This window comes from Xiphophorus hellerii, chromosome 14 (genome assembly GCF_003331165.1).
Source record: "Xiphophorus hellerii strain 12219 chromosome 14, Xiphophorus_hellerii-4.1, whole genome shotgun sequence".
Classification (NCBI taxonomy): domain Eukaryota; kingdom Metazoa; phylum Chordata; class Actinopteri; order Cyprinodontiformes; family Poeciliidae; genus Xiphophorus; species Xiphophorus hellerii.
This window is the reverse complement of record NC_045685.1, coordinates 11060150-11086330: the sequence shown is the minus strand read 5'-3', so window position 1 is coordinate 11086330 and position 26181 is coordinate 11060150. Positions and strand designations below refer to the sequence as shown.

Genomic DNA, 26181 nt, shown 5'->3' with positions numbered 1-26181 from the left:
CCTTTTGCTGGTTTGCTGCCATTATTCTAACACAAACCTGCACAGCAGCTGCAGTTCTCTGTCGCTGGCGTTCAGGTGTAAAACCAGCGCTCATGTTGCATTTAAAGGCAGCTCGGAAAAACACGTTATGACACTTTAACAATGGATTAAGCAGTTGTTGAAAACAGTACCGTGGGCCGGGGGGGGGGGGGTTGGATTGCGACGGATTTACTCTAATACAGGAAAATACAGGAAAATACTAATATCGGAGCACGCCTGGACAGAGGGGTAAAATACGGTAGTTTCCCAGCCAAAACGGGAGACTTGACAGGTAGGTATGCGTACCACATATGTTAATAAATGGTAAATGGATTAAACTTAGACAGCAGTCATTTTGACCACTCAAAGCACTTTACACTCAGTTAAGTGCCAACATGTGGCAGGAAGAACCTGGAATTGAACCCAAAACTTTCCTTTTGCAAGACAACTACTCTTCCTACTATTCTTCCCCCAGTCATGGTAGAGTCCAGCTGCTGCATAGAGGATGCCGATTTCAGCCTGTTGCATCCAGGAATGTCCTTTGGTTTTTTTAGGCCTCTGGTCCACTGGCCAGGCAGGACTGTTGGCCCGGATCGTTCTGCTTGGACTTGGCCCGTTTCCTCTCTCTCTAAACTGGTTTTCTGTGGGTGCTAGTCCTAATACATTAGACATTGTTCTAAATACAAATCTAATCCCTATTTTTGTAACATTTGGAAGCTGAAGGTCAGCCAGATGAATCATAAATGTCAAATAAAAAGACTGTTAACCAAAGTTTGGCATGTCTGATTATTGTTGGCTTCACAGTCTCCCAGAAGATTTAAACTAGACTTTTCTTTGCTCAGTCGCTTGTTCTTGAATATTTTTCAAACTAAATGTATATCAGAAAAAGTAAGCTTGGTTTAAAACAGTTATATAAATTCTCTTGTAAAGTCTCTATTTACTTTTCGTGCAAAAAAGTTATTTCTTCCAGCGTCAATAGCTACGGCAGTCTGTCTGCTCCTGTCCAGTTTCTTACTCCTCTATGTTTTTGTGGTGAGAATTTAAAGCCCAAGTTGCTCAACATGAATTCCTGCTCATTTTGGTCTCGGGGTCAAACGCCTGGGATTTCCTGACAACAAGCCGAGGAGGGTTTATATGCTTACACTCCCCATTAATTGCTATAACTGACCGGAGGCAGGTTTAGGTTGGTGTTTTTCTTTAGTGCAAACCAAGTGGAAAAAAAAGAGAGAGGAAGGGCAGGTCTTTCAAACGGAGACATGCATCTATGGATGGAAAGCGTTTGGTAGCTGAATATTGTGACTGTAGCTCTTTGTTGGGACAAGAAGGAAGAAAAATGTCTTCCTCCTAGAACTCTTTCAAGACAGAGGGAAGTTTTTTGGTAAATAATTGAGCTTGTAGTGTTTGTAAAATCAGAGTTTGTTACTGAATTAGTAGTTTTTTGGATGAACCCGTCACTGCTGCTCTTTGTTTTGGTTCTGTGACAGTAGTGCACCGTTAAAGTAGTCAAGTTTATTTGTGTAGCACATTTCAGCAACAAGGCAGTTCAAATGATTTACACCACAAAAACATCTTACAGTCACAATTATGAAATAAGCAATAAATAAATTTTTCAAATTCAATCATCAAAATCACCATTTAAATGTTAATCAAAAATGTTGATCAATGTTTCAGTTTTTATGAATCAAAGGCAACTCTAAATGAAACACTGATTTGAATGAAATCAGTGTTTCGGTTGTTTTTCAGTTTTCTGGAAGTTTGTTCCAGATTTGTGTTGCATAGAAGCTGAATGCTTCTTCCCCATCAATTCATATCATTTTAATTTTCCCAAATTTATCATAATGCAAATAGAACCATCTATTCTGGGGATATTTTATGTTTCCAAACCGTTTTGTTTGCATAATACCTCCTTAAATTCAACTTGTTTGTCTTTCTAATTGACTCATCTGTCTGGACTTATTTTTCACTTTTTCAGCTCATGTTTGGATATTTTTGTGTGGTCTTTTGGCTGAAGTATATTTATTACCAGGAGGTGATCAAGAGGAGCACAAATTCCCGTTAAGGGTCAGAGGTTAATGATGCGGCAAGTCAGCAGCTGTCATTTTTTTATTGGAAGAGAAACATTTGTTTTGTTTCTACCGTCTTCAAATGTAGATCCACAGAACAGCTTTTTGTTCAGATCACATCTTTAGGTACCTTGTTTAGCACTTTCTTAAAGAAATATTCACACATAACATGTCGAAAAGTAGTTTGTTTAGTTGCAGTTAAATAACAAACCAAACAAAATTATTTTCCTACCCTCTAATAACTGCTTTTGTCACCAATGGTGAGGAAAATTCAGGCATATCTTTGGAATTTGAGTGAAATTACTGCAAACAACAAAACAGCATTAAAGTAGACGGGATGATCTGGAAATAGATTAATTAAATGCCAGCTTCATAGACTGTTTTGCTGAGGAGATGAAACTCAATGTTGGAGCTTTCAGAGCTCAAGAAAAAGATCAGAAAACAAAGTCAGAGAGGGTGGAAATAGGAAACCAGAAAAAAAACAAGGATCAAAGTGTTAGTCATCATATAATGAAATGTCAGACTTGCTCATGGTCAGTTAATTGGGTACATTTTATAAACAACAGTCAGTAATTCCTATGGAAGCAATAAAAGACGTAGTTTTCTCATGCAGCTTCTGAGATTTACCCTCTTCAATAATTACGGCGTGTTTAATCGAGGTGCTCTTTTTCTCGCCTATATATTGTTTGTCTATAAACAGGCTGAGTAACTTAAGTCGAAGCAGTAAGTGTTTGAGGAATTTGGAGGAATGGTGGCATGTCGATTTAAAAGGAAATTAAAACAGCTTGTCTTGTTTAAACATGTTGGTGTTAACCTTTCGAGCGTTACGCTGTGTGGTTCCAATTGCGCTGAAATCATTGAGATCATACCATGTCCCCTGTATTACAGCATTTCTCAGCACACTGACATCTGTAATCAGGCACACCAGCTTGGAGACCGTTCTGTGTTTGTACAGTTGTTTAGCGGTCTGCCTCGATCTTCCAGGGGTTTTCAGCGTCCCTGGAGCCTTTAATAAGCGAGCAGGGACGTCTTGCTGCTCTCAAATGCATCTAGCAATTGTGGCGAAATCTTTCAGGGAGAGAACTGAATAATAAGCGGGACAACAGTAGACGCTAGTCCTTTGCCTTTTCCTCGCAGTAGAGTTGCTTGCATCAAATCTCTACACATCTATTTTTTTCACTGTCTTCTGCAGGGGGCTTGTGGAGGTCCCTGTTCCTCCCAGATGCAGGCATTGTGTGATAACAGATGTGCAGCAGCCAGACCTCTATTTTTACCCTGCAGTCCAGCTCGAGTGAAAGAATCACTGAGATTCCTGCGATTTGATTTTGATCTTCCTGATGTCTAACAAGGGGAAGATTACAAAATATTTCTAACTCCAGATGAGAAAGTTTGTGTTACTGTAAGGATGTAGACATACCTGATATCTAGTTTGTGTCTTGGCTCATATATGCAGTGGTTGTTTTTCCAGGTATAACAGATTGTGGTATCTTTAAAGACTTACTGATGGTTCAGATTGATGGCTTAAACTGTAACGCTAATGATATGGTTTGGTTGAGAAACGTGTGAAGAGTACATAAGACTGACGTTGTTGAAAATTGATGCTTTCTAGTCCTGGGGAAGCCATAAGAACAATAATTTATCTGTAAGTGAATGTTTGGTGGCTTGAAAAACGCTAAATGCCCTTGTGCAGTGGCCCAAAAGGATCAACAAAATGACTTATGGTACAAGAGGATTTATGCCAAAGCAGGAGTTATGCTGTAGCAAAGTAATTACACTAAAAAGGGACTTTTGCTTAAACCAAATTTATTCTAAAATAGAAGTTATGATTAGGCCTGTCACAATAACAAATTTTCCTAGACGATAAATTATCCCAGAACTTATTGCGATACACAATAATATTGTTGTTTTGAGACCATTTTCAAGTAATATAATAATAACGGAAGAACACTTTCTCAAAGATCAATAAACTTTAAAATTATGATGAACATTTAAACATTGGAACTAGAAGACATTTTAAATGTCCAAAATAAATTAACAAAACAACAGACACAACAAATAAAATTAAGTCTGAAGTCTCTGTAGACAAAATTGTCTTTCCTAAAGGGGATAGTTGAGACCGAAGCACCTGAAGACCAGTTTTGGTAGAAAGAGAGAAAAAACCCATTAAATCAAGCAAATGAAAATGATTGAGCTTGTTTTAGTTTATCATGCAATTAATTGATTTATTGTTTATTGTGACAGGGATAGTTATGAAAAGTTATGGCTTTTTATATTTATTTTGTGGGTTTTGTTGCTTTGTAGTTTTTGCACTTTGACTCTTGTGAGCCACCGTACCCTTGAACTTTTCACATTGTTGTTGCAGTCACAACCTTTTGTTTGTTTTATTGTAATATTACATGATAAACCAAAACAAAATTATGCATTGGTTGCAGTAATTCTCACGTCCTGCAACAAATTTCCAGGATTATCCTGCATTTAACTCTATCAGTTCTGACTAACTCCCTGCTGAGTAGAAATTACATCCCACAGCATGATACAGCCACCACCGCGTTTCCCCATAGATATATTTTGTTAACCAGGACAAAGTCCAGTGTTTGTTTCCTCAACAAATTGTTGAAAAAATATGGCCTTCTAACCAGAGCGCCTTCTTCCACATATTGGGTGATTTTGGTTGATGCCTCATATTTTGCTTCACCGTTTTACAACTTAATCAGGGATGCTCATACCAAACTCGTAATGCGCATGTCGGGGGATTTCTGTGTTTGTGTTTTAGAGGAATAGACTCACTAGTTTGTCACGAATTTGTCTGTTTATGCACTTGAAGTGACAGTGTGAGTTGTGTGAGCTGTCTTTGCATGCTACCATTGTTTTTTTTTAATATAGACCAGGGGAAAGCCCTGGAATTTAAGATCCAACTTAACAAGGTTTCTTGTGTGAGAAGGCCTTTGACCGCAAATGACCAGGCCTCTGCTTACGTTCGTCAACTCCTTTTGCAGGATTTTAGGGTTTCCTTCATACCCAGTGCTTTGAAGACGACAGACAGATTTGGATGACCACATGTTTCAAAGGATCACAGCATTTACTATTTTAGCCACCTGTTTTTCCCACAAAACCCAAAATGTTGGTCACTTGTCTATTTACAAAATCCAAAAGTATTCAAGTTCTCAAATACTGTAATCAATAAATGTTCAAAACCTTCACAACACAGGTTTCAGTTCAATGTGACTGACGGGTGATTTAAAATCGCCAATATTTACAAATGAGAGTAATTTTAGTCACTGGAGTCCAGTTTATGGTTTTTAAGTGACTCAGCTCATATTTGAGTGTTCTGTCATTGAAATGAGCCAGTTTTTCTGCCTTGCCTACTTGCAAAGTTTGAATAAACAATCAACCAAGCATGAATTTCTTTGGAGATTAGGAGGGAATAGGAAAACTTGAAGAAAACCCCAATATGCAGTAACCTACCATTATTAAAGCTGTGCCTTAAGTGGAGTTATAAAAACAAGTAAATCATTTCTGAAAGTCCTCAGTTGTGCCAGTACATTTCAGTCAGCAACATACTTTTTGTACTTTAAAAATGCAGAAGTTGAGCTTCAGGGTTTTGCATTCTGGACTGCAATAGTAATGTCTTTGTTCGATCTCATTCTCTTAGTTATAAAATATCACATATTTATGGTCACATTTACATGTGGGGAGTAGTAAATGCACGAATGTAGTGTGTGTGTTTTAAAGCACGTGTTTGTGGATTTAGTTGGACCCTGTTTGTCGTTGTGGCTGGGAAGGCAGATGTTCTGCCCCCCCTGAACCTCCTCTCAGTTTCCGTCTGGGTCTGTTTTTAGGTCTGGCTAATCGAACACACTCTCCCCTCCCAGGAGATCCAGGAGATTCTCGTGTGATAGTAACTTTGGCTCCGGGACTCGACGTATCTGCCAGTTCAGTTTGACTTACTTTGTGTTAAAACAAAGGACTTTAACAGATGAACTTGTCTGCACTTGTGTTTTTCCGCCTACTTTTTTTTTCCAGCTTCTTCTTTAACCTGAACAGACTTCACTTTTTTCAATTTGTCACGGTTTAGTTGAGTCTCAGATTGGCTTTGCTTTCAGAGATAAAGTTTAAATGTAATTAAATTTAGCATTAGTAAAAATATTTTTTTATGTCTAGTTGAGCGGTAAGTCAGAATAACATATTTTTCTTCCCTTTTTACAGATTTGTTTTGTGACAATACTAGCATTGATTAAAAAGAGTGTCAGAAATTAGATGTAATTTGAATATTTTCCAAGATCTGAGTCCTTTTGATATGATCATTCAGTAACAAGGAGCAGCAAATGGAAAAAGATTATTTTAAGTTAACTCATTTGTATTTTTACTTAAGCTTAAAATACTTTTTTGCTGCATGATTCAGTTCTGCATGGTAATGCTTCATTTAAATGTCATCTGCAAAGCAATAAAAAGAAAAATCATAGAAAGGAAAGCGTGGCTACAGTGCATAAAAAGAAGAGGACCTTGAACAGAACCCTGAGGGACACCACGTTGAAACTACCGATGTAATAAAAAATAAAGTAGTAGGATGATATAATGCAGTTGCAAGTGTTTTATCAGTCAATTACTTGGAAGTAACAGGTTGAAAAACATACTGGAAAGTGTTTGTTTCATTTCTGGTAAATGTGATGCTGATCACACAACGTCACTTCACAGCACTGATTCATGGTTATTATATGACAAATACTTCCTGGTAAGGTTTAGGTGTTCTAATTTTGGTAAATGTGAAATTATAATGTAGAAAAGTAGAGACGGTTACTTCAAATAGTAGTGTAATTACTGTAACTAATTGGTCATTACCATATATTTGTCTGCCATATTCCCGTTTCATCATCAAAACATGCATTAATACAACACATGTAACATTTATCACCAAGGAGTCAGCTTAGTTTTACCACATAGTTGCTTTATGATACTATAGAGGTGTTATATGTCTGTACACAGTCCAGACGGAGCAGATCTTCAGGTTTTTTGGTCACTTCCTGTCTAAATGAATGCTCCATTGCGGCAGTGTTACAGTAAGTTAGCCAAACAAAGATGTTTAGCTGCTGCATAATTCAAACCAGCTTCATCTCGGTGCCTGAATGTTCCAATAATTTTCTCCATGCCCACCTTTATTTTAGATCCATGTCTGCTTGTCCTTCCATCATTTTATCCCTTGCAGCTGCCCCCTCCCTTCGTTCCAGTTCCTCTCTCCAGAAGCCAGGTCTGGTCTTTTTATGCTGTAGACCTGTGCGTCTGTTTGCGTATGTGAGATCATACCACTGTGTACTTACTACCTGTCAACACATGCAGCCTGCCAGAAACTGAAATGTTATATTTTTCAGATACAGTATTTCCACTGTTGAGCTGGAGGTGACTTTATTATTCAGGTTCAAATTAAACAGGGTTCCTGTAAACCTTAAATGAAGCTATAAAACAGATTCTCATGGACTTTCTGCTCTCACTCGGTCTTATGTAAGGTGTCTCCTCTGAGTTTAAAAGCCGCAGAAATATGACGGACCGTCACATGCTTTTGTTATCAAATGAAAAGGGCAGACCGAGACGCAAGTTGTCTGCACCAGATGAGGTATTCCTTCATGGTTTTCTCTCTGCGTTTGCATTTGATGTGGGTTACTGGGTGCATTTCACTGCCAGCAGCTGCTGTGTGCTTTACAGTTGGTTAACTTCTCCTGTCTGACCTGCTGCAGCTGAGGAGAAGGGAGGAGTAGAGGCCAACCTGGCAGCGGCTCTGCAGTGGAAATTCACACCTAGCCTCAGGCTTTAAGAAAAGTAAACGAGTTGTGAAGAGCATTAGGACTGTGGATTCTCTGTTGCAGCCGTCATAATTAAAGCTGCTCACTGAATGCGTCTGAAAGTTGCTGTCATGTAATTTTTATTCCTTCTACAGTCATAAAGGTTAGAATTACTTCGATCTTTCCGTTCGACTCAAAGAACCTCGATTCCCATGAGACTTTCCATGTTTTTGAATTTCTCAAACTTGTTCCAGCCTTGTGTGGAGATTTATGGTTTTCTTGTTTTCGAGCACATGCTGCCATATTAAAGCTGCTTGAAACACCCATTCGTCTGAGGATAGTTGGATTTGAACAAGGGTGTAGTCAGCATTAGGGATCGGCTTTATTAATTGTTGCAAACAATTTTTGGATTTGCCTGAACAAACTATGGAAGAAACATAAACTGCTGTGTGTTTGCAAACTAACATTTTGGGATTAATGGCTCAGTTAGAGCGACAGCATTTGATACCAACTATGTCTGAATTCAGTCAAAGATAGAGGCGTTTTAGTTAAAAACATTCTGTGTTTGTAAAGTTTTGACCTGCGCATACTGATTTTATCCTATTTCAACTCCTATTTAAGAAACATAGTATAAGAAAATTCAAATACTGTTTTCTAGTTGTCCTGCTATGAGTGGTGATTAATTATTTACATAAGAAGCACATGGCGTGTGAGAGGAGTCGCTGTGTAAATGTTTCACGGTTTTAAAACAAAGACAAATGATTACAGTCTAACATGTCAGGAATTGAATAAATTCAAGTTTCTCCCTGTATTTTTTAGAGATTATGAATACTTTCAGCTTAAATGTTATTGTAGATATTTTAAAATTTGACATTTTAAGTCTTACACGTTCCTTGACAGACAGGTTAAAAGCTCGAAAGAATAAGACAAAGCATCTTTGCTGTTTTCACTTCTCCCTTCTTGCTACCTGCAGAAAGTCATGATCTCTTTCATTTTCCTGAAGCTAAAATAAACTTCAAACATGAATAGAAAATACAGTTCCTTTTCCATAGGCTTCTTTCACTTCTGTGTGTCCAGTGACTTCAGTTTAAACACATCACTGATTATAAAAATACTTAACTTTGAGTCAAATGTATTTTATTATTTTTAATAAGACAGTTTTTCATTTCAACGACATTTTCATGTCGTAGATCTCCATTATTCTTACTTTTAATGAGCCGCCACGTTGTGACTTCTCTCATATGTTTCATATTAAAGCCTTGTGGGATCGGTTTCTAAACAACAGTGTTTCCCCTGTTCTCTTATCTTCACAGCTTGTCCACCTGGTACTTACAAACCAGAGGGGACTCCTGGAGGACTGACCACCTGCCTGTCATGCCCTGACGCTCAGCACACGTCCCAGCCTGGCAGCACCGCCCTCCATGACTGCGTCTGCAAGCCGGGCTATCAGCCAATAGGCATGACCTGTCAGGGTGAGACAAAGCTGCTCTCTGGGAGCAAACCTTTTTGACATACATCTGAATTATATCGACACTGTCCAGCGGCACTTTATGTGTGGCTACTGTAAATATTTAGACTCTGGCATGATTTTTCCAGGAAAAAGCTGAGCGCAAATACTTTTTTTCTTTTTCTTTTCTGGCTTCCAGTCAACAGTATTTAAACTCAGTAGATCTTAAATGTTTCACTAATGGTAAACACAACGATAAAACCATATTGTCTTTTTTTGGTCATGGTGTCTTAGTTGCATGTGTTGTAATAAAGGTTGACTTTGCCAAAAAGAAGCTTCTCTGTAAACGGCTCATTTACAAGAAATTCAATGCAGCATGAGTGCACACAAAATGTAAAAATGCAAAAAATAAAGTTCACACTGAACTGAAAGCACGCCTCAGCATTAAATGGCAAGCAAGAAAGTGAGTTGTGTCTGGAGAGGCTTGGAGCGATCAAGAATATCGTGAACCAGGAACACCACGGGTTTCCAAACTATTTTGTGTATGCACCAAATGTCTGTGATGAGAATTTGGCGGCTCATTATCACGGTGGCAGAATATTTGATGTTGCTTTCCAGTTGAACTTGGAATTGGGAAATTCCCACATTCCAGTTGGAAAAATCCACTCCTATTCCGAAGTCAGACTTCCCACTGGAAACTTGGGGCCACTCCGACTACCCACAGTTTCGACTTGTAAGGCCAAGTTTGAGTTTTAATGCGGCCGTTCCTTGCATCAGCAGTAAGATTTTAAAAGTGCGTCTAAAATCAGTGTTGCTTGTAGCGCCTGCAACTCTAAGCTGAACAAATTAAAAGTGGTGTTTGCTTGTGGAAACTAAAGCTTAAGTTGATGTTCGGTAAGAGTTGTTCAAAAATGTCTGTTGACGTTGCCATGTTGAAATTCTGACTTCTCAACTAGAACGCTGTTAACTTGGAAAGAATCTCTTCCCACAGCTGAGGGGAATAATCCGTGCAAAAAGAAGAAGAAAAAAAACAGGCAACTTGCAAATAGAAATATGTATGTTTTGTTTGTGAAGAAGTGCACACAACTCCAAATTGTGCATATAAGCTAGAAGCTGAGACACAGAGAGAAAATCCAATATTGCTAGGCTGCTATGTAAATGCAAAGTTTATTTATAATGCTACCAAAGAGAGGCCCTAGAATCATATTCAGCAAGTTTTTGTCAGTCATAATGTAATTTTGTAATCGTTGCATTGGGACTCATCATAAAAATACAACTTTAGGACTCTGAGTGTCAGTGTGCGTTCATATTAATAAGTTAAAAAAAAACATACAGATTGTCAATCTTGTTGGCATAATTCTTAATGGCAGCGTAAACCAAGAAGTTGATCTATATGCTGACTGTTTCCTCAAAATACCAGGCACTATAAGGCTGAAACTGATGATGGAGCTACAGAAACCTCTCATGGAGATGCATTTGGAAAGTTCCATAGATTGAGAGGAAACAGATCTGATATTTGTGGTGGTAGAATGGCTGAAATTCAGGGATTCAGCCATTCAGCCATAAGGTTTTTTCTTCTCTGAAAGATTCAGGGAATGGCTTGGAGGGTTCCTTCATACTTAAAGAACATTTTCTAAATTATCTGCGATTATCAAAAATTCTTGGAGCTCCTGGAGTTTGTAGGGTGTTTTTCCTCTGGTGTGAAGAGAACTGAAGCATAGTTTACTTAAGCTAGGATTCTTTGGTTTCTTGGTGCAAAGGAGTAGTAACTAACTACATATTCAGGGGAAAGAAAGCACAGAATAACATAAAAAAATGGCCTTTTGTACATGAAGCCTTTGCTCTTGATTTTGCTTTATTCTCAGTAAAACCAGACAAATGCTTCTGCTATTCAGTTGGTCATTATATTACCTTATTTGGACCTGCAATAAAGCTGTGCAGATGAATTATTATAAGCCACAATCCTCGGTTGACGGGAACAAATGCACATAGATAGTAACTTCAATAGAAACACTTAACACTTTTCCACAGAAGCATAAGATCAGAGCGAGCCATATCTCTGAATTTGCATCCAGCCATGAACTTCTCTATCGTTTGAAGAACAAGCCAGAGACTTTCCACTTGGTTTTTCATTTGAAAGCAAAGGTCTATTTATCTCCAGCTACAAACACTACATTATGGTCTCTCTTCCTCCCTCAGCGTAGATAAGACGGTGAATCTTGACATAATATTCTGTTAGTCTTTCTCTTGTAATATTTTATGTATTCATAGCCTTTTTCATGCAGTGTAAACTATCTTAGTTTTATCCAGTGCATAGTTTTTCATGGTGTAGTGAATTGTCCCTGTTATATTGACTTTTTAAATCTTCTCCGACTTTCTCTTTCAGTGATTCACTGCCCAGCACTGACCCCTCCAGAATACGGCTTTTTTGTCCAGGATGTGTGCAACAACCACTTTGAGGCTGCCTGTGGAGTTCGGTGTCAGCCGGGTTTCGAGCTTCATGGAACAGGCATCAGACTGTGTCAGGCCGACAGCACCTGGTCAGGGACACCTGCTAGCTGCACAGGTAAGGTACACACCTCAAGTGTAGCTTTTAAAAAGAGAACCGGGCCAATGGTTGCATTTTACACCGACAACCTTTTTTTTTCTCATGCTCTTCAAGAGGTGCCTCGTATAGTTGGACATAATTCAGACCTTTAGTAGATTTAGATTTAAATAATTATTACATTTTTCAAATAGATTTCTTATGAAGTAATGCTATATTTTGCAACATCTCAACCTGACTTGAATCTGATAGAGAATCTGGTTAAGCTAAAGTTTAGGGTGATGGCAGGTGGGCCTTCCAACCTTAAACACTTAGAGTTCATCACCAAAAATAAATGGGCAAAGATCATAAGAAACATTGATTGCTGTAATACCACTAAAGACTTTTTCTGTTCATTATTTAGAGAGGTATAAATAGTTTTCAAATATAAAACAAAGATGTTTTTCTGATGCTTATATAATTTCCAAAAAGTATCCAAACTTGCTAGATCTACAGGCTTCCAGATAACTGACAACAATTTTAAGGAGCAGCAAGACAGCAATAGAAAAACGCTAGTGTCAGCAGTTCTGCCATCTGACACGTCACATTTTGAGTAACCTGATTTTACACAGGGTACTTTTTCTTTTTTATCCCATTTATACGTCATTAGGCTTTGCTTTGTTCTTTAAAGTTGGTTGCCTTTTTATTAAAATGTAAAGAACTTCAATGGCGCCTTTTTACCCAATAAAGTGTTGTGCTTTCCCTTGTAAAGGTTTGATGAGTTTTTTGGTTCTGAAACCTAAAAAACATATCAATTGTTCTTTTAGATCACAACAAAATAACTAAATAATGTATATTTGTAAAACCACAAGTATATATATATACAGACATATACGTATGTATATATATATGTATATGTGAGTGTATGTGTATTTTCTTTCTTTCTCATTCTCAGCAGCGTTTCTCATTTCCGACTACTGCCCTGCAAATTGTAGATTGTGTTTAAAATTGTCTGTGTTCAGGAGCACCTGATTGAAATGATTGCATGGCCTCCTCTGTAAGCCATCAAGTGCTGCAGGAGCAACTTAATCAGCCACTTATTCAAGGCAGAAGTGTTCCCTGAGGACCGGAGCTGAGAAACGCTACACAATTCTTTCTTTCTTCGCAGGTTTATGGACAAAAGTAGCTCTTTGATTTATAAAGGTTGCTGTCCCATTGTATGCACTTTTAGAGTCACTAGTTTGCACCAGTCAGTCACTTTGCAAACTGTTTGAAGTAGTCAGTAAATATCAAGTGCTGCAGGTTAGTTAGACTTTTATAGTGGGTGGCTTCAGTCACAGTAAGATTTTCTTAAAATCTAAGTAAATCTAAATTACATGTAAAGTTTATATCTTTCCTAAACTATAATTAGAAACATACATTAGGGCTGTGCAGTGGAACACATGTAACATTGTAGGTTTGAATCCCCGCCGTGGTTTCCTGTATAGTGTGTACACATCCATCCATTGCTTTTCAACAGGTACTCTGACTTTACTGTCCAAAAAACTCCATATTAGACTGACAGTCAACTCTGAATAACTCTTAGGCTGCGTTCACAGCCTGAAGTGACCCAATTCCAATTTTCTTTTTTGTTTTTGCTGTAATGCGACCTTTACTTGATCTTTTCACGACAGCCTGAACAACACAGGTCAGACTTTTTTTGAATGCAACCCAGGAAACGTGGGTATCCGATACGTATCGGATTCAAATGTGACCTGAACTTCCGGGTCGCATTCATCTGAATACTCGACAAACGTCACTATTCTGCAAATTGATACGCGCAAGCGGGAAGAAAAACAACTACCAATAGCGGACTATGATGAGGATTAATTTGTTAATATTCTGGCTCCGGGTGGACAAGAATTTCAAAATCGTAAGCTGTGCTCCACCGTTAGCATCCATGTTCACTTCCGCAAACACTGAGCACTTCTTCTTTATGGTGGTTGGCAGAACACTGAGAACGCTCTCTATGTGTGACGTTATTGCGCCCTCTACTGTGCATGCGGGGCACTTTCAGGTCGTTTTCCCGTTTACACTGGAGAACACATACAGGTCGCATTTGGAAGTTTGAACGGCCACGGCAAAAAAAAATCTGATTCGACAAAAAATTGGAATTGGGTCACTTCGGACCGCAGTGTGAACACAACCGTAGTGCAAAAGTTATCAACCTATCAGCATTTTTAAACTAACCAACTCACACACACACATTCTTCTGAACTTTAGTATTGTTTATAACCACACAGTATTTATGGTGACATTTTGCAGAATATTTTTATTCTTTAATCTGTTATTAAATATTTGCCATATTCTGTCTTTGTGTGAGTCTTGTTGCTGTTATTGTCTGTCACCTTGCTGTTATTGCACATATATTTTCCCATTGTCAGACAATAAAGGATATTTCTATTCTGTTTTATTCAACAACTCTACAAGGAGTAAACGGGTGTAAAAAGTGGATGAATAAGAAAAACCTACAATGCCATCTTAATATTTTTCTTTCTCTCAGTACTCAGATGGGATTACCTTACAGTGTAAGGCTTACACTGTTCTGTATAATTCCTCACTTACCCCAGATACCTTGAAGCATTGCAAAATTTCCTATGTGTGCAGCTCTGACTTAAATGGTCAAAATAAAGGCTATAAGCTGATTTTTGGCTGAGTTTCTTTTTTTTTTTAGAGTCTCCAATGCTTCATGTGGGAGTTATCCTCAAATAGCATAGTCTCAGCTCCCTACATGTGTTTTTCGAGCGGGTAACAAGTTAACATTTCCTGAGGATTCCACCTCGTTTTGCCCTGCCAGCCGGCACGAGGAAGAAAAGGAGGGAGGATTCAGTTGAACAGAGACAGAGTGACCAACAGGAGGAGCAGATAAAAGTCAAAGTTGAAGCAAGCAGGAGCAGAGTGGGGGAGTTTCAGTAAGCTGAAGGAAAAGAAGAGGGGGCTCCAGAAGTCAAGAGATTAATGAGGAAAATGCTCGTTTTAGCAGAAAGGCAGCAGCACAGTGACTCACACAAATACCAAGACACTGAATATGTAAGGGTGTGTGGTACAGATTTATAGTATGTGGCTTTGAGTATATATTTTCTAAGTGTGTGTGCATACGTCTGCTTGTATGTGTTTGTCTCGTCTTTGCTGCATACTGTAGGACCTCCCTGCTAGTCAGACCCTGAGGGAGAGGGGTCTCATCTGAACTGGGTGGCGATGAGAAATAGCACACCGCACACCCTGTTACCAGACCTCAGTATAACTCAGAACAGACACACACACTTGGAGTTTTATTTTCTCCCCTCCCCTTTATTTTATAGGGACTTTCACAGGTTTGGTTAAATGATAGGCCCCAAGTTACAGCCAAAGATGATTCATTTATGTCTTCCACTCCTCTTGTGATTTATGAGTTACAGCATCCGAGTTTATCTGCTACATTTCATATTTAGTGATGGCGAATTATGCTCTGTTTGAAGAATAACCTGGAGTTGCCTTGGAGAAGATAACATGTGGGGTGTATTATGATAAGATTTCATTGAAGAGTTTAAGATTACAGTATGTTTCCAGTGCTTGGGATAACAGGGTATAGGTTTCAAGTACCAAACTAACCCTAGATAAATAAATAATTATGGAACAATAGATCCAGCAACAAATAGAGCAGCTTTTGTTTCACTTTCCCTGGTTTGGATCCTCGTGTTTATTGTCTTCTGCTTCTTTCAGTGCGCTCCTGCCCGGTCCTCTCCCGGCCGCAGCATGGCTTCCTGCGGTGCAGCGACGGCGGGGTGTCCTACGGGACGCAGTGTCAGGTTGGCTGTGAGCGAGGCTATAGATTAGAGGGAGACTCCACACTCGCCTGTCAGGCTAACTCCCAGTGGAGTGGATCCCTACCTCGGTGTGTGGGTAAGCCTTCACATTACTCTTTGCCATCGTCTCAAATGAATGTTCTTAAAGCTGCAGGAAGTAACATTTATTCAAAATATTTTTTCACATATTTGTTGAAACTGCCACCATGTCATGGGAGGTTAGCATGAGACCAACAATCTGTGAAAAAATTTAACTCCTCTACCTTCTCCCAGGGCTCCCAGTGCTACCTAGAAACAACCAGTCGGAGCCAGTAGGCGGGTCTAAGCGCTGTCAATCACCCCTCTGATTAAAAGAGCCTTTTGTGAATGCTCAAGCTAGTTAGCATGACCACTAATGATGGGTTTTCCTGTAATGGTAAGTGGGTTGTCCTCCATTAGCACATAGACCAGCAAGTACACAAGGTTGATGGACAGCGCTAAGATTCTCTTTCTGGCTCTGATTGGTTGTTTTTGGTCGGGATTGGTACATTTCTTCAGACGGCGATATTAACTCAGGGAGAAGATAATTTTTTGTAGATTATCTGACTCATACTGTCACTGCATGGTGACAGTTTTAACAAATATTTTTAAAATTTTCTTTTAATAAAAAATTACATCATATAGATTTGTTTTGCTACCTTCATCTAAAAAGCAAAATTTGAATTTGTAGACTTACAGAGGCAAAATGTGAAAGATGAGAGAAACTTCAATGTTTTTAGCGTAGAACATATGTCGTTTCAGTTTTGTCATGTCCCAGAATAGAAAACATGAACAGCTTTATTAGCATCGTTGATTAAAGTGGAGACCTAACCTCTTAAAGGTCCCATTAAAAACCTCACCGTAAAATCCAATTGCAGGTCTGAATGAACCCAAAACTTTTCAGGAATAGTTCCCCCCTAAGGGAAACCTGTGAAGGTGGTCTTGGAAGCTTTTGATCAAATTAGCAACGTTTAGTAACAACCAGTGCAGAGACGCACTGAAAGACCACCCACTGGCGTGACGTCGACCGCCTCAAGCAGAAAGGTTATCACCTGGATGGCTATCAGAAGAACAGTTCCTAAAAAAAGCTTTGTTAAAGTTGTAAAACTAGACTGGTTCTTTTTCGTTTAAAATGTTAAAACACCCATCTGATGTTGAAAAGGTTAATGAACTCAATGCTACAATTGTCCTCAAAATTTAAGCTTTTTCAAGAAAGCAGGATTAGATAGATCAGTAGATATCAGGATGTGGATATGAGTTTTCTGTGATGCTTGATGTGTATTTAGCTTTTTTTGTTTTTGGAGACCATTTTACACTCTGTGGAGACCGTTCGCATTTTCAGGTAATGTATATCTCCATCAGTTTTTATATTTTGGACTGGTCGCACTCTGAAGGTGTGTGTAGAGCACCAGCAATACTGCTGCTGGTCAATATCTCCAGTGTCCGTGCGCTGACATTGAGCTCTGACAAGGCCCACTTTATTTATTGTCCTCTATTTGTTGCATCTCGTAAGTCAATGATTAATATCTGACTAATAATATCTTACTGTTGACTTTAAGATAAAGTTAAAACCAGCTGTAAAGGCTCTTATTTGAGGCTGTCAACTTGTATCTGAATTGAAGGAAGAAATGTCAATACCAGGTTTGCATGGAAAAGAAAAGCTGTGATGAGCTAGAAGGAAAATTTTCAATAAGACTTGAGGTTGTTTTTATATAGCGACAGCTCTCTAGATATTGTAGGTTTCATTTGTAATAAAGCTACACTTAAACGTTTTCCCCTTTTTTCTTATAATTTTGTCTATTCAAGATTCTAAATTGACAAGTTGATATTTTTCTTAAAATCCTAAAATCATTGGGAAGCATACTATATATACAGTATATAATAAATCAATAATTTCTCTCAACCTCAGGACTATAACTCTGTTTGTTTTCTCAAGATATGAATGAAGCCCTTTAACGTTGCCAAAGATTTTAACCTATCCTTTGGAGTCTTTTGTAATGGCACATTTCTATTTCTATGTACTTTGAAGCCTGATATTTATCGGCTATTTATCTATTTTTTGTGGGACGGCAAGAACACCTGATCAAACGTATTTAGAGCTGAAGCATTAATGTAACATCCAAAGTAACGTAAAAACAAATTTTTAACACTTTCCTCTTCTTTAGTCTTTCTGCCTCTTGAGTTTAATCAGATTATGTCCCTTTGTTGAATTTGCACTGTTGAATATTTGCAGTTCTGAGCTCCCTGAGACCCATAACAGACTTGTAGCAGCACATCGTTCTTGTAACCTGACATGTAACTATAAGCTCAAGAGATTTGTTTTGCTTCAGCCCATTGAAACGTGTCTGCCTCACTAAACCCAGAGAGAATTTATCAAACGCAGGAGCCTGAAATAACACATGATCTGTATGTTTCTGCCGTAATCATGTGGTTTTACACACGTATGTAAACACACGTGCACAGTGGCTAAACACATGGTGTATATTTGGACCTGTAGTCGGTGAAAGATACATCTGCTTTCTCCCAGCAAAATTGTGTGCGTTTAAAATTGCTCGCACACTTTGAAACTGATAGTTAAGTTAAAATAGTTGCACACACTCGTGCCCACCACAAAGAGCTCTCAGGTCAGGCACACAAGCACACAAAAAAGGGGACAGTGTGAGAGTGTTTAGCCGCAAACCTCCAACCCCACTGCTCCTGCTCGCGCTGACGCACTGCCAACCAGCCTGCCAGCTTGGTGAGCTATTTAAAAAACCCGAGCCAACTGCATTATCAATATATCCCATCTCTGCTGCTGTGTATGGACTGAGAGGGAGCTTGTTTATTTGATCATTTGGCCCAACAAACTGTCAACACTTTTTTAACACAGACGAGGAGCCTCTGTGGGCTCTTGCTGCCGCTGGCTGGATTGTTTTACTGTTTGTTTGTCCTGTGGTGAAAGAGAGACTACTCATCTGGCAGTGGAGGAAATGGAGATATTTTAGTCTGTTCAAAATCTGACTTTATGAATAACCCTAAGAGAGTTTTCTCTTTTAAGCCTACGGCTATAGCGAAGGAAATACAAGTACAGACAGGAAGAGTAACCTATTATCATTTGAAAGCCACCCAGATCTGAGACTGCTTCACGAAGAGAATCAGGTTCAGAGTAGACCTGAACTTATTTCCTTTATTGTCTAGTTGGGTTCAGGCTTCTATGGTGCATTTAATTAATACATTCATCACCGAGAATGGCAAACCAGAATGCACAATATAAAGTTATGTCAATCTACGCATTACAGTCTAAATAGAGGAGTATATAGTTTAACCTGTTGAGGAAATAAAGAATACATACAGAGCAGAAGTTAATCAGACTGTAACAAGCACAGCGCCCTGCTCCGCTCTAGCGGTTGTGTAGATAGGATCCTATCAATCACACATCCCAGATGATTTGACCTTAACTCACCCTGTGGCCACAACAAGCAACAAAATGGAGCTAGAAGACGTTAAAACTAAAAATGGGAAAACTTACACTGCTTACTCTAACGGTGGTCTGAACACAAAAGTAGCAAAATCTTAATTAAAACAATATGTTGGGTTTGCTCCGGGCTCGGGCCTCTAATTAAACAGTCGGGTCCAAACGGGCCTTCAGGCTGGATTTTTCTTTTAGGCCTGATTTAGTCTCCTGTCCAGAAGCAAAACGTAGAAATCCCTCTCCCCAAATGACTCTGGAGCTCGTTCTTGAAGGTTCCCAATGCAAAAGGGACATGCACTGGTTAGCATTATGATCACTGACCGTACCTGCTAGTGTGTGGAATATATTTGCCAATTTAAATATATTGGCAAATATATTTTTGCCAATATGTATATATATATATATATATATAAACAACAAAAAGAATGTGGCACAAGTAAAAATCAGGTGAAGGATAATATCTGTTCTTCAGTAATAGCTGAGAGAGGAGATCAATGCAAGTGTTTTTTTTTTTCTTTTTATGTACAACTAAGGCTTATTGGTTAAATAGTTTTCAGGCTTCCCTGCCCTCATTGGAATGTGGGGCAACTCAAAATTTTGAGTCAATTTTGTACTCAAAATTGACTTTGAGTACAATTTTAGCATCAGGAAAAATGGATAGGCATGGATGGAGAATTTAACAAAGGTTAAACTGAGATGCCTAAATAACAGAGTCAGATAATCTCAATCTGTCACTCTTGCTGGATGGTCAGGATCTATCAAGAGTTATCCGAGGGATTTGGGGCGGGAAAGGTTTGTCCGCCGAACTGCGAATTGACATGTTAGGATCAGAACTGGATGAATCGTGTACATGGCTGGGTATAGATGGCTTGCATTGGAAGCAATTGGCATCTGTACTAACTATATAGGAAGAAAGTAAGCCAGTGGAGCCAGCGTGTGATTCCTCAGGCAATGTTGTGGTTAGGCCTGAACTTGACCTTCAATTTCCCAGATCTCTCAACCCCACAAAAAAAGCCTTGTGGGAAGCAGCAAAACACATTTGAGCTGGACATCCCGACTCTCGTGATTCTCGCAGACGAATTCACTGGTTCATTGTTTTATGGCCAGGACAAAAGCCACACTTCTCATCCCAAATCCAAAAACTCACAATGGGTTGTGGCCTCTTTCTAACACCAGAGAGTACGTTTTCCCAGAAAGGCTGAATAGATTCTCTGATCCTTTTTGCTGTCGTGTTTTTTTTTGTTTTTTTTACTGTTATACCTTTTTCCCCTCGCGCCTTTTAAAGTAGCCCTGGTACCAACCAAAGAGAGACATACAAGATCTTGAACATCTTTTATGTGCAAAATGTACAAGCAAAATTATAAGCTACATCGTACATTAAAATAATTTCAGCTTTTCTTATTTTACCTCCCCAGAGGTTCGTTGTCACCCCATCGTGAACCCAAAGAACAACTTCTTGTTGTCGCCTCCTCCCTGCGGGAAAAGAGCTGTGTCTCCAGGCTTCGTCTGTCATCTCACCTGTCGCCAAGGTTACAGTCTCCAGGGAAACCGGAGGGCGGCATGCCTGGGCTCTGGGAACTGGACTGCTAATGTCCATAAAGCTACCTGTAAAGGTGAGGAAACTGCCCTTTTCTCTGAAGCTGGGATCAAATTAGAGGTCATGGCAGGTCAAGCTCTAAACAGACCCTAGACAACAGTAATACTAATGGTATTGTTGTTGGAGTTTAAGTTTGGGTTTTACTTATTTAGTTAGTTATTTATTTACAGGTAGCTCTCAGTAAATGAAATTATGCGTTCAGATGAGGCTAATCTGTCAGATTAAAATAACCATTTGAAAGTAACAACCTCCAAGCATTAAACATACTTATTAAAAACCCATATTTCTATTAAATATTGTTTTTTTAATTTCTCTTTCCAGATGTAAAAATCTGATCTAAGCAGAAAATCATCACAATTTACAGAAATAAAGACTCTAAAACATCAGCTTGTGTGTAATTAATCTACATGAGTTTCACATTGTGAATTGAATTACTGAAATAAATTAACTTTTTAAAAATCATCTAACTTATTGAGATGTAGTGATGTGGCTGGACACTTTAAAAATAATAAGTTTCTTTTTCAAACATATTGAACATGATACACTATATCTGTATTCATCCACATCAATTTGGTTTTTATTCTCATTTATGCAGCCAGCATAGCAAAGTGCCGTACAAATACAAATAAATCAACATCAGCAATATTATGAAGCAATAAAGGAAATGATAAAACCCGTTAAACTGCTGATACTCTCAGCAAAAAGCGAAGGCCAAAAAAAATTGACAAAATGTTCCAGGAGTTTTAGGACGTTTGAGAGTGGTAAAGCGTTCAGTAGATTGGAGGCAGTTCATCCAGAGAATCACCGTGTCTTGTTTTAGGGCTTAGTTTTAGGCACATCCAGGGAAATATGACTGGATGACTGCAGCTTTGAGTTTGTCTTGGTGAGGTGGTTTCAGTGTATTCATAGATTTAATAGTCAGTAGTAAAACTTTGAAATCAATCCTACCTTTAATAAGACTCCAGCAGAGGAAGTGTAGGGAAAAAGCCCTGGATGTTTTTCATCACACAAGTGGAGCCATTGCATTTAGGACTAGCTGCAGGGCTTTCACTGGATGTAAAGTAATCAAGTTAACAGACGGGGCTCACCTTCTGTAAATCTTTGTGGGCGAGGTGGATCTGGACCCGAGTCTCATCTGGGAAAAACAAGACTTAACAACTGAGGAAATTTCTGATTATGAAGGCAGAGGAGAAGGTTATTAGCTTTGCATAAAAGCCTAAAGGGGAAAATAAACCTCCTTGCTATTGCTATCCAAAATGGTTAATGAGAACTTTTGAAAGAGAAATAAAGAGAATAGGCTGACAAAGTAGAAGCTGTAAAACAGGAACAACAGGGGACTTGGAGAGCATTCCCACTTTCCATTCTTGTTTTCTGCATTTCTCTCTGCTTGTGAATGATGCTAGCTCTTTTTAAGCAATCCTGCATGTCTTTAACTCGAACCATACCATGTCCGAGCTGTCATGTCCCCCTTTCCTGCTCCAAACTGGTCTCTGGAGTTTATTATAATGCACTGTAGCACTCCAGATGCTTTGCAGGTGTAACAGGTGGTCCAACTTTTACTTTTACTATTTCGCTGAATGTCCTCAATCCACTTCTGCCACTTGGCTAATGGAGGAACAGCTGCTATTAAGAAGGAAAAGAAGTGTCGTAAAGATAGAAACAAATGGAAAGGTAATGGTGACAGGGAAGGGGAAAGCATGGATGAGTCATTCCTAGGGGTTTTGGAAAGGTTTAACAGGTTTTTTGTTTCTGTTTTATATCCTTTGAGCCTCAAGTGGGCAGCACTAGAAAATCAAACATAAAACTAAAACCTTCAAAGCAGGCTCCAAATTATACCTCATCACAAGGAACCACAGAAAGCAAGAATTTCTAGGAAATTTCTGTCCTTTTATGCATTCTCCATCCTACCGAAGACATCTAAGAGAAGCTTCCCTTGTTGTTAAGATAAATAAAACAGATTGGATCTGAGTGTGTTAGTGTTAGGCAGAAAAAATGCCAAAGTGAATGGATCATCAGTACCAGATGAGAGCAGTTCTCTTACACAGTCCAAGAGGCATGACCACTTTCAGATGGGAGCCTGAACTTTTTGAAGCCTAACAGCTTACTGCAGGCTTGAACTGAGCTGAACTGGGCTTGTTTCTGATTACGTAAAGTTCAGGAGGAGGAAGCATCCTTACGTCTGCTCCACAGAACATTACGAGAGCTTATATTCATCCTCATATATGCGTCCTCATATATTCTCCTCTGCATGGCCAGATTCTCGGCTGAAACAAATGCATGCTTGAATCAACCCTGGCAACTCTCTAAGTTTGAGCTTTGTGTCAGACTATCGTAAAACTATCGTATTTGTTTTGAAACTTTTTAAGTAAACTCCAGCCACACCTTCCTTTTCAAAAAGCTTGAAACCAGCAACCCAGAAGAAATTAAGTTGGCCCATCAACTTTGTCTGATAAAAAAACGGCCCTTGTCCTGTGCTTTGCTTGGTAGAGAGGGTCTATACCCGCGATTATTGAGAAACCGGAGACGTGGACTTTGTTGAAGTTTTAAACTTTATTGGATCTGATTTTATCCAGTCGCTAACGTTTGGCCATGACATATGTAATGCACCAGTTTCTGAAGCTTACCAGAAATTGCCCTCACTGTAAACAACCATCTTCCACTGCAAAGAAAGAAGTGCTGGTCCGAACGAGGCGGCTGTTGATGTAAACTCAATATTTGGAAGTGTGGCCAACGCAGACTGAACGGCTTTGTTCACTTCCTCCACTGCCATTGCTAAAACTACAGCCACACTACAGTTCTACAACAGCGCAGAAAATCAACGTCATTGTTCGCAACTTCTCCTTCTGTTTGCTGATTGGCTGAGGTGAAATGCATCCTGAGAAATCAAACTCTGTGGGAGAAATCCTATCAGCTCACTGAAGGGAAATGAGAATGTAGTGGTATGTGTAGGGAGACAATAGCCAGGCTATGATTCACTGTGCATGCAGATAATTAAAATCTCATTTAGGACTCCCCTGACTGATTACACTTTTCTGTTCATGCCACCACTTTACTTTTTTCCCTTATCACTCAATCAAAAAGCACCACGGTGTTACGGTTATCTTGAAATCTTTCAGATTGATGTTCATGATCAGAAATCTTTAAAACGGGTTGTAACCACTATCCATTGATCTCTGATCCACATCAGTGACATTTTACTTTTTCTCATGCAAACACGATATTTAATATCCTTCACCAGGACCAGAGCCACTGATTTATTGGCCTGCAGGGATTAAAACAGTGAATTTTTAATTCCTCAAAGATTTAAGACGTGGCATATTATTTGGACTTGAGGTCTGGTTGGAACGGTGATGCTCCCTCTTATCTTTCCTTGGATAATGATCAATAACGAATGTATGATGTGTTGGGATTAAAGACATAATAGGTCAAATGACTTTATGCTGCTACTCCCTCTGTGATAACAAAGAGCAGAGTAAGGTCACTCTGAGGGCTCGATGTGATTGCATAAAACTCGTAACATTTGGCTCTACTGTAAAGCCAAGAGTTAATCTGCTGGAGTGTCATCATTTCTTTTCTTTCTGTGTCTCTTCAGATACTGAGCCGCCACAGCTCCAGTGTCCTGCAGACATTGTTGCAGAGACGGATGAACGGCGTGGGACCGCCAACGTCAGCTGGAACGTCCCTACCGCCGTCGACAACTCCAATGAAGAGGTTAAAAACATAAAAATTTTACCACAGACAGACAGGAGCAAGCTTAAAATGTTTCCCTTCTCCTTTAACTTTCTTTTCCTTCTCCAGGTGGTGGTGCAGGTGAAACCAGTCTACAATCCCCCTCAGCTGTTGCCCATCGGAAAGGAAACAATCACCTACATTGCAACTGACCGCACCGGGAATCAGGCCAACTGCTCCCTCACAGTCACTGTGATCGGTGAGCTCATCCCGAAAACTGTATTAAAGCAAACAGTCGATACTGTGTGTGTGGCCCTGGTGTAACTTCACTAGTGCATTTAGTTACAACAAGGGAGAAGGCTCTGCTGTAAGACATTCACATGGTTTTTAACGGCACCTGGAATAAAATGAATCACGTTCTTTAATTGATTCAAAATTTCAAAAATACTGGATTTTTGTAAATATGCTGTTCAGGATTTTCATGTACATGCTTCCAATTTCAGAAATATTTCAGATTTTAATTGGATGCCAAAACAAGGACATTTTGTAATAACATTTCACTTTATAAGATTAAAGGACAATGATAAGATTTTTGCAACTTCTCCTTTCTAGTTTGGTTCAGCCTCATCAATAGTTAAATTAATTTCTATGTCCAAAGTTTTATAATGTATAAAAAATGTGTGAGAGACAGAAATTCATCCAGAATTCAGCCAAAAGTTGCAAATGAGGGATAAAGTTGAACAAGGAAGACAAAACTCAGGCATCATTACATGAGTGAAAACCCAGATTATAGTTAAACCCCCAAATTATTCATACGTCTGACAGATTTAGATATTGTTTGGAAACTATCCACAACGATGATTCACGTTTTGCAATGAGCTCAAGGTATTTGTGTTCAGAAAGGTCTCTGCCATTACCCTAATCTTTAGCTCTCCTCCCAGATTCTCTATATTTGAAAATATTATTACTTCCAATCATAAAAAGTTTAAATTAGAACATATTTTTAAATCTGTACGTGCCAGAGTAATACAAAATTTTGGACTTAGCTGGATAAGTTGTTGGGATTTTTCTGAGTGAGGACGTTGTACGAGACCAGCAGTTTGGAGGCTGAGCAAACCAGCACTCGACCCGGGCTCTGTGGTGAGCCCAGTCTGACTGTAGTTCACCACAGTGGTAAATGACGACTTGTCAGAAAAACAGTAATTTTAAAATTCAGACATATGCTGTAATTTCTGCTCCTGGTCTCTCTAGCATTGTTACCCTAACCCACACAGGCGGGCACCAACCCTCCCTGTTCTTCCAACAACTGGGTCACCAGGATGCTTCAAGTCATCAGCTGAAAGTCTCACTTTACATTGAGAGCTTGACTGCACTCAACCTGTTTAAGTCCATCCAACCACTGCCTATTGCCCTTTGACCTTTGCCAGGGTCTATTCTGTGGTAGCAGTTCTTCCATCTGCTCCACTGTTCAGCCTGTTAAGTCTATATACTCTAATTTTTATTAGAACAATTTTCTTTGTCTTATTTTTTTGGCTAATTGTCTTCAGTCAACATGGAGGAGGAACACTGAAGACAGCAGTTGTTAATTTAATTTAATAAAGCAATCTGTGGATTTTACTGACAGAGGCCACTTAAAAATAAAACAAAAAACAAAGCAGGGCAGTGGGGAAACTTTGTCTTTTCTCACAAACAACACCCACAGTTGCCTTGATGGTCTGGCTAATCTGTTATAGTTATAGCATGAACTGGGTTGTTTCCTGAGGATGACGATGCCGTTCTATTTTAGAGAGGGGTGT

The 26181-nt window shown here is 39.1% G+C and overlaps 1 protein-coding gene across 2 annotated transcripts in view; it reads left to right on the top strand.

Moving 5' to 3' along the window:
- Positions 1 to 26181, top strand: part of svep1 (sushi, von Willebrand factor type A, EGF and pentraxin domain containing 1) — a 101661-nt gene that overhangs the window by 40126 nt on the left and 35354 nt on the right. For both annotated transcript variants that reach the window (XM_032584336.1, XM_032584334.1), the window contains exons 4-9: positions 9169 to 9327; positions 11689 to 11868; positions 15568 to 15747; positions 20535 to 20732; positions 24309 to 24427; positions 24515 to 24644. In XM_032584336.1, the coding sequence (XP_032440227.1) occupies positions 9169 to 9327; positions 11689 to 11868; positions 15568 to 15747; positions 20535 to 20732; positions 24309 to 24427; positions 24515 to 24644 (966 nt within the window). The remainder of the gene's footprint in view (positions 1 to 9168; positions 9328 to 11688; positions 11869 to 15567; positions 15748 to 20534; positions 20733 to 24308; positions 24428 to 24514; positions 24645 to 26181) is intronic.